This window comes from Fundulus heteroclitus, chromosome 18 (genome assembly GCF_011125445.2).
Source record: "Fundulus heteroclitus isolate FHET01 chromosome 18, MU-UCD_Fhet_4.1, whole genome shotgun sequence".
NCBI classification, from domain to species: domain Eukaryota; kingdom Metazoa; phylum Chordata; class Actinopteri; order Cyprinodontiformes; family Fundulidae; genus Fundulus; species Fundulus heteroclitus.
Window position 1 is genome coordinate 30,855,869 of NC_046378.1, and position 9,648 is coordinate 30,865,516.

Here is a 9,648-nt window from a genome sequence, read left to right on the forward strand (position 1 = left end):
TATAGAAGCTCTTTGCCAGGTCACAACGTGATGCTGGTGGAGGAAAATGTTTCCTGACTCGCTCCTCCAAAACACCCCAAAGTGGCTCAATAATATTTAGATCTGGTGACTGTGCAGGCCATGGGAGATGTTCAACTTCCTTTCCATGTTCATCGAACCAATCTTTCACCAGTCTTGCTGTGTGTATTGGTGCATTGTCATCCTGATACACGGCACCTCCTTCAGGATACAATTTTTGAACCATTGGATGCACATGGTACTCCAGAATGGTTCGGTAGTCCTTGGCAGTGACACGCCCATGTAGCACAAGTATGGGGCCAAGGGAATGCCATGATATGGCAGCCCAAACCATCACTGATCCACCCCTATGCTTCACTCTGGGCAGGCAACAGTCTGGGTGGTACGCTTCTTTGGGGCTTCTCCACACCGTAACTCTCCTGGATGTGGGGAAAACAGTAAAGGTGGACTCATCAGAGAAAAATACATGTTTCATATTGTCCACAGCCTAAGATTTGCGCTCCTTGCACTATTGAAACCGACGTTTGGCATTGGCACGAGTGACCAAAGGTTTGGCTATAGCAGCCCGGCCGTGGATATTGACCCTGTGGAGCTCCCGACGGACAGTTTTGGTGGAAACAGGAGAGTTGAGGTGCACATTTAATTCTGCCGTGATTTGGGGAACCGTGGTATTATGTTTTTCGGATACAATACGGGTTAGCACCCGAACATCCCTTTCAGACAGCTTCCTCTTGAATCCACAGTTAATCCTGTTGGATGTGGTTCGTCCTTCTTGGTGGTATGCTGACATTACCCTGGATACCGTGGCTCTTGATACATCACAAAGACTTGCTGTCTTGGTCATAGATGTGCCAGCAAGACGTGCACCAACAATTTGTCCTCTTTTGAACTCTGGTATGTCACCCATAATGCTGTGTGCATTGTAATGTTTTGTGCAAAACTGTGCTCTTACCCTGCTATCTATCTATCTATCTATCTATCTATCTATCTATCTATCTATCTATCTATCTATCTATCTATCTATCTATCTATCTATCTATCTATCTATCTATCTATCTATCTATCTATCTATCTATCTATCTATCTATCTATCTATCTATCTATCTATCTATCTATCTATCTATCTATCTATCTATGTCAAGTATAGTTGTCTTGCAATCCATGTGTATTTATTTACAGTTAACACATAACATCTAAAACCACTCTATTTCCTAAATAATCTTCGTGTATTTGAAAGTCCATATGTTTTGTCAACTTGAAATAAGGTTTTTCAGCCTCTTACGGTAAAACCATGTATCTTATGCCCAAACATTTAAGAATTAAAAGCTAATCTTTAAATGTGTCCATTTATAGATGAACACATTTAATGGATACATTTGAATTTGGCTACAACATCTTTTGATAACCCATACACAAGAAAACACGCAGCTACTCGTAACACTCCTGGGAGTTGCATGCAAAATAAATATGGCACTGCCTCCAAGATCTTACCAGTTACTGATTGTAAGATGTACATCTGCAATGCTGGTCAGTGTCTAATAAGTTATGAGTAGTATGTTAATCGTATGTAGCCTGATTAGAACCATTGTCTTTTAAAGGTTAAGCTTTTTTTCTCTGACACCCTTAGTGCTTGTTTCTAATTTTCCTAGCTGGTCTTTCTGTTAGCAAATTTCATGGTGTGCATGTAGAGCTTGAGAAGTAGAAAAAATAGTTTTTTCATCTACAGGAACTGAAAAGATGAACAACCTATATAACACATCAGATGTGTTACACCTTAAAAGTTATGATCTCTCTTATGAAGGTGTCTTCCCTGCATTCCTCTTTGCAACCCTAAACTACATGATCATCCTGTTCTGCAACCTTACGCTAATTCTTACCATTGTGATGAACAAATCTTTGCATCAGCCAATGCATCTCTTCCTGGTGAATCTTCCCATCAATGACCTGATAGGTTCTTCAGCCCTCTTTCCTCACCTCATTAAGGAGATCCTGACGGACAGCAGAAGGATTCAGCTCCCGGTTTGCATCATCCAAGCTTTTTTCATCCATATCTACGCAGCCGGATCAGTGTTCATTCTGACTGCGATGGCCTATGACAGATACATCGCCATTTGTCACCCTTTGCGTTACAGCACGGTTATGACTAGTGCTCACATCATGAAAATAATCACATTAGTGTGGTCTTCTTGTGTGGTTTTAATAGCTGTGCTTTTCATTCTGCTTTTGCGTTTGCGCCGCTGTCGATCTGAAATGACGCACTCCTACTGTGATAATCCAAGTCTGTTGACTTTGGTTTGTGAAGACACAACCATTAATAACATTTATGGTCTTTTTATAAGTGCTGCTACACAAGTAATAGCTAATAGTCTGGTTTTTTATACATATCTTCGTATCCTCATTGCTTGCTTTAGATCCAGACGGTCAGACACTAAAGCGAAAGCTCTGCAGACATGTGCTACACATCTTTTCGTTTTCCTTTTGTTTGAGAGCTTGGGCCTCTTCACGATCATATCTTATAGACTACGGAATATTTCACCACATTTAAGAAGATTTATGGGGGTGTCTACATTAATCTTCCCACCAACACTAAATCCACTCATTTATGGATTGAAAACAAAAGAAATTCGTGAAAAAGTGATAAACTTTTTTGGAAATAAAAGGGTTATTTCCTAATCGTTTATGACTTATACGATATTTGAAAACAAAATATAATCCCAATATAACAAAAATAATGTTTTTTGTATATTGGGATAAAAAGTCTGTAACATTAACAATCAAGGGATAATTGGAAATTGTGCTGCAAGATTTTCAACATTTAATAAACACTTTAGCTCCTATTTGTGTGACTATTTAATGTCAGTAATTGAAATGTTGTTGTCTGTTGTGTTTTTCATGAAAGTGGCATTTTCTCTTAGTCAACATATGTCACAATTTCTCATGATAGCCACCAATTCCTTAAGCTATCTGGATCTGTGTGACAGCGAAGTTTGTTGTAATGATGTTAGTCCCTTAATTTACTTGTTTATTGTTATACTGTGCAGCTTTCCCGAATCCCTGTTCTATATAATGTCAGTAGCTCATACTAGCTTTATTTTTCCCAGGGTAAAATAATTTAATTGGACTCAGTCTTTCTGCTTACAGCTGTTTCCTGTTGCATTTTCATGAGTTATGTTGGATGCTTGCAGTGCCTAAATGATGTACACCTCTCTAAGGACACACTTTCCTGAATCTGATTGAGTCATGAGGCATTGTTTAAATATGCAACATAAATAAAAGCTAAAGGATTGAGGATCTGTATTGCTTTTCAATGTTTTACACAAAAGGGCGGGATAATGTTACACAATTAACATATTCACATTCATGAAAAACTCAAAACGTAAGCCTCCATTTGTCTTTTGTGTAGTTATGTGATTTGCTGCCCTCTTGTGGTGATTAGAGCAACAAATGTGTAAGAAGCCTCATACTCTTCACAGGCTATATTGTTTATGTGGAAGTAATAATAATAATAATGCCTTTACTACTACTGCCACTGATGCTGCTACTATATATAACAACAACAACAATAATATCATTATTATTACAATTTTGATTTGGCCAGACTTATAAAAAAGACAACTGGGATTGCTAGCAGCTTGATGAGGAAATAAGAACGGTTGAACAGGAATATTGAGTTGTTTGGAGTAGTGGTGTATAGTTGACATGTAAACATCTGTATTGTTGTCTGTTTGGCTTGCTTATTTTTTTATATCTTAATTTAGCTTCATCTTTAATTATGAATGCTGTAAGTAAACTAAAACTTTATGTAGTTTAAAGAAAATATCTGATATATACAGTAGAAGCTAGATATAGTGTGAGTATAGTTAGGGTCAGACAATTAAATGATGTAGAATACTATCAATTGAATTTGTTGATTCAATGTTTATTGGATTGAGTGTTTTATTGTTGATTCTGTAAGGTGACCTTGAGTGTTGAGAAAGATGCCTATAAATAAAATGCATTATTATTATCAAATGTTGCCATTAAACAAACAAATAAATATTCATACTGAAACACTATTGTATGTGCTTCAGAAATGTATGGAGATTATCTTTGGTCTAAAGAATTACTAACAGGACTGGTTCTTCAAATGCAGATGGGAGGCAAGTATTCTTAAGAAACTGTCTGAGATCGTTACAAAACATAACTAATGAAAACAAATAGAGTCTAACAAAACCTCACATAATGTCACTCAAAATATACAAAAAATAAATAAATACCACAAAACTTCAGCTTCATGAAGGTACCCCTCTCCCCTTATAAGCCCCAGCATTATGTCCCAGATAAAGCCAAAGTAAGGTGAACTCTGAAGTGAGCAAGTGAATTGGGTCAAAAAGGTTAGACAACATAAGACAATAACATTGCCAATAAATACTATTTTGGGGGAAGACATCAGGGCTTTCGAGGTAGGCGAGACTGTTCAGTTGGCTGGGACAGAAATCAAGCTGAGGTGGCACATGGATTTGTAGGGGCAGATTTTTCTTGACCTATACCTTGCCAGAGGCTAAACTTGGAGTCTTGTCCTCCCAGAGTTCCCCAGAGATGAGTGAACAGGGACTGGTCATTCAGCAGGACAGGGGAGGAAGAGAAGACGAGATGTGGAGCAGACATGGGTGATCATACCTGACCTCCATGGCAACAGAAGAAGGTGGAGTGGTATCCGATTAAACTTTATCAATGACTGGAGCATCATGATTGAAAAAAATAAATAAATAGGAAAAAGTCTTTGTGAAGGCCAGCCTGCTTTACAGGAGCAAGAGCAAGAGCCTTAGTTCATATGGTTAGCCTCACATGGAACATGTAGGCAGATAGAGAAGTGCAGAAACAAAGCAGCATTTTGTTTTCATCCTGAATGTAAAAGAATTGACCAAGCAGAAAGAACAGATCACTGCAATGGGGCATTTCTCAAATGACGTCACATTTGCCCAGAGACAGCCCTGGTTTCCTGGCTGGTTGGGCAAAAAGAGTGCAAACTGTAATGGCAAAAACCACAATGCTACTCATTTTGGAAGATGACATCATCCCAAGGCCTTCATTTTAATCTGCTTCAATCGAGAAACCCAGCATTGAACAGCTTAAACATTGGTTGAGGTAAAGAAGCCTTAAAAAAACAAGCGGAAAGAAAGCAGTATTAGTAGAAAGGTAGGAGAGGATGTCCTCTCCTCTTTCACAATGGATCAAACGTAAGGAAGAAACCTGCTGAATCTGTGCAGAATTACAGCTGATGCTAAGAAAAAAATATGTTACAGTCCTATGTTTTAAATTATTCTAGGACTTATCGCAAAAACTAGACTTAAAAACTGCCTCTTTTCTAAAGTGGCAAAATCAATCATCCTGTTGTAATCAAACGCTCTGACTCCCTCTGACTCACACAAACACACACACCCTCCGCAGACACACACAAACAAGATCACTGTGAGAGAAACAATCGACTTGCACCGTGAAAACAAGCCGAAGACCAGCAAGAAAACTACCACACGAACCGCTCTCCTGTTCCACTGCGCAATATCCAGATAAAGGGGTTCTGTCGAAAAAAAAGAAAAGCTCAAAAAAGCGACTTCCCGCTCAAGAACAAACCCAAGAAACTGCCGACTCACAAAAGTTACAAGTGACTTTAGAGAAAAACAAGTCCAAAGTCGCTTATAATAAGCGGACTATGCGACATTGAAGCTCATATGCACGGCCCTTATTGACTGAATGATGTTTTCATTCCACTGAGAAAAAGCCAAATAAACGTAGCCTACCTGCGCAGTTGCTGCAGTCGCTGCAGTCGCTGCAGTCGCTGCAGTCGCTGCAGTCGCTGCAGTCGCTGCAGTCGCTGCAGTCGCTGCAGTCGCTGCAGTCGCTGCAGTCGCTGCAGTCGCTGCAGTCGCTGCAGTCGCTAGTATCAGGTCTGGACGTTTAAGTGTTGTCTCCTTGCCACAGTGGAAATGTAGACACCACATATAGGTGTTTTTGGTCAGATTCCATAATAAATTCCTCTTGTTTTCAAGCTTGTATCCATCATTTACATTTCTTAGCGATGCTTCGGGGTTTTGGAAAATCAATGGAGAAAAAAAATTCATATGGTCACGATCATCATATCGAGAATCACTCCAGCAGATACCAATGCAGCAGTGGTGTTTTGTTGTTGCCATTACATGTTTTTTGAGGTGACATTCAGGACAGATCTGTTCACTATTTGACTCATACAAGTAAACTATTCAAGTGTTACTGCTCTGCTTGTACAACCACAAGATGGCCACAACACATGCATCTAAATTTAGTAATTTGACGTAATTTGAGGAATGTGCATTCCTTTTGCCTCGGAGGTCAGAACTAACGCGTTCCAGTTTCTCTCCGTCAGAGAGTAAGAAAAAACACTTGCAATGTTGTTAAATCAATAACAATGACATTAATGCTGTTTTAGGTCATATTTTATGCATGGTGGAGCAAAACGGAAACAAGCATTGTGCTTAAACAAGCCGTTGTTACTTTTACTAGGGTTAGTAGTTAGTTACTAGGGAAGTTAATAGCAGCTAGTGCGAGCAGCAATTCGGTGCTCCCTTAAAAAGAATTTTAAGCATTATTTTCTTGTAATGAGCTGACCATAAAACACATTAATGACCCATCGGTGTACAAAACCCTTATGGAAAAAAAGTTTGTTATAACCGTAAAACACTTAAAACACATTGGTTTTTTTGTGTCAAAGGTTGTTAATGGGTAGCTTAGCCAAAAGTACAACAAGTAGAACATATTACAATAAACCATTTTACTTTCCATGCGAAACTCTGCCAAACCTCTGGCTCTGTGTCCGTTCGGTCGACTTTGGGGCATCTGATTGCAAGACGTTGCTCCAGGGTGAAGCTAGTTCGGGCCAGGGTGGCGAGCAAGCTGCTAGCTTGCGCAAGAGCTGCGAGCAAGCGGGTCTCACTCTTTGATGCGGGTTCTCTGGCTGTAGGAACCTCGGCACTGTGGGGAACTCGGCTGGGCTTTTCTAGCATGGCTGTGGAGGCCATAGCATATTTAGGCACCGTCCAGTGGAAAACTATTCAATTGAATTCAATTTTATTTATATAGCGGCAATTCATGAAACATGTCATCTCAAGGCACTTTCCAAAGTCAAACTACTTCTTGCAGTCTTGGCTCAGCTTTCATGCAAAAGCTGAGAAAGATTACACACACATCCTCATTCTGAGGTGGTCTGCTACTTAGGTTGTGATGTTGAAGAAGGCAGGCTGAACTTGTGTGGCAGTGTCCAGCCTGCACATGGTCTCTCCGGTGTATAACCCTTCACGGTCCACGGAAAATGAGAGAAATCTAGAGGGAAAGCCTGGATTCATAGCTGTGGCACCCTGCTGTGATGGGGCAGCTCCTCAGAAAGTGAGCCGGCAGCTTCTCACATTTCTTGTGGCTTCGGCCTTAAGAGTCTTACTGTTATTTCCTTCTCGTCTGATTTCACAGCAGTCAACAAGACAGTGAGAGTGCATGAGCTTTAGTAACAGTAGTATGCACACAGAAAAATGTGGCTTTGGAGTGCTGAAAGCATGAACTCATAGGGGACAGAAATGTGATTCCAAATAAGGCCAATAAGTTGTCAGAACAACAAAAAATGGACGCTGAGTTAACACACACAAAAGTCATACAAATTGTTTGGCAAAGTGAAACAATGAAGGAGTAGCAAGTGATTCGGCACAGCAGTGCTGCAGAGGGCAAAAAAATAAACATTGCTCTATAAAGGCTTATATGAAAGTGAAGAAAATACATGGTAACATTCAAAAAGTGAAAGAAAACTGAAAATATATGTGAGCAAGGGTGTGGTGGGTGTAGTCCAAAGAACAAACACTAAAGACAAGACTATTTAGCTAGAGATGTAGAATGCCAAATGTGTCCGAAAAAGGCAATTTCACTATAGTTTGTCAATCAGGCTGACCTGTAAGGCTGTGTGAGCTTACAGAAAACCAAGATAATGTAGTCTGTCTGGGGGTATGTTTTTCAAGGGAACTAGGAACAGAAGCATCAAATCCATGGATAGAAAGTGTCCAGATAAATGGTGAACGTGTAAGATTTAAGTTAGACAGAGGTAGATGTCACTTTCATTCCAGAGAAATGATACAAATCAGAATGAGATGTTAAGCTGCACATACCTAACAAAAATCTAGACAGGCCAAGCAGATACCCACTTAAAGTAAAAAGCTGTTCTACAGCAGAAATGGCTGTGAGAGCGCATAGTACCATACATAACATTTACCCTGTCAGGACTATTACAGGCACTCCTAAGCAGACCAGCTTGTGAAGCCTTAGGCTTGGTTTACAGAGTAGACAGTCAGTGGATTGACACAGACTTCATGGTAGCTTAGAAACTCTTTCAACTTCTGACAAGCTGTTTCCTGGGGCTTTGCCCATATCCATTTGTTTCTCTGATCTGAAAAACTCATCAGTGCATTTGTTTTTAGTTGAATTGATTACTGCAAGGGTGTCCTTACAGGTCTGCCTAAAAAGTCAATCAGACAGCTGCAGCTTATCCAGAACACTTCTGGCCACGTCCTCACTAAGACTAAGAAAGTAGAGAACATCACCCCAGCTCTTACCAGTCCTTAAACTGGCTCCCTGTACCTCAGAGAACCTTTGAAATACTTCTGTTACTTTATAAATCACTTAGCATAGCACCTAAATACATCACAGATTTGTTATCAGTGTATGAACCCTCTAAACCACTCAGGTCCTCTGGCTCTACTCTACTCTACTCTGCAGAACCAGAAAGAGAACCAAACACAGAGAAGCAGCGTTTAGTTCCTATGCTCCTCTTATCTGGCAAAATCTCCCAGAGGACTGTAAAAGTGCTGAAACCTTGAGTTATTTTAAAACAAGGTTAGGATTTAGGATAGCCTTTGACTGACTTCTAGTTAAACTTAGTTTAAGTTTGTAGTCCAACCGTTTTAAAATAATTAATATTTGCTTTTAGTTTGAATTTTCCTATGTTTTATTGTGTTTAAATTTTCCTACATTTTATTTTAACTGTTTTTTTACTTGATTTTATTCTTTTTTATTTTCCTATTTTTTAATCATGTAAACCACTGTGCATTGTCCTTGTACTGAAATGTGCTATACAAATTAATTTGCATTTGCCTTTGCCTCTTTCTGCAGTTCTCTCTGTCAGTGTATTATTGTTGGCAACTGTGGCAAAAACTTTGCAAGGTAGTTGGCCAAACCCATGACGTGTCTACAACAGCTGCTACAGGTAGGCTGTAGCCTTGACTTTTTTCGGGTCGGCTCTATAGGCCCGTTTACACTACACCTAAAAACCGAGCCATGCTGAGACCGGTCCGAGCTTGGTCCAGTTAACTGAGATAAATGCAGCCGTTTACACACAAGAGTTATCTCGGTTATCCCGGTTCCTTGGTTGCTCCTCGCCTCCTAGTGGCGATCTGCGGTACTACCGCTCTCTGGGATTGAAGGCGGGACCGAGCAAATCAAAATGGCGGCACCCGTCACATTCAGGATGTTATTGTTAGACAGATTCGGCTTTTGGGACGTGGATAAGACAAATGAACGTCTAATAAGGATTTACAGACGCGGGAAACAACAACAGACGCTGAGGTTCATAAGCAGAGT

General features: G+C 40.0%; 1 protein-coding gene across 1 annotated transcript; it reads left to right on the top strand.

Annotated features, from left to right (window-relative positions):
* Window positions 1–1,527: 1,527 nt before the first annotated feature.
* On the top strand, window positions 1,528–4,014 carry LOC105922804 (olfactory receptor 52K2-like). Its single transcript, XM_021314312.2, has one exon. It carries the CDS (start codon window positions 1,756–1,758, stop codon window positions 2,689–2,691), a length of 936 nt encoding a protein of 311 aa, XP_021169987.2. The 5' UTR covers window positions 1,528–1,755; the 3' UTR covers window positions 2,692–4,014.
* The last annotated feature ends 5,634 nt before the right edge of the window (window positions 4,015–9,648 follow it).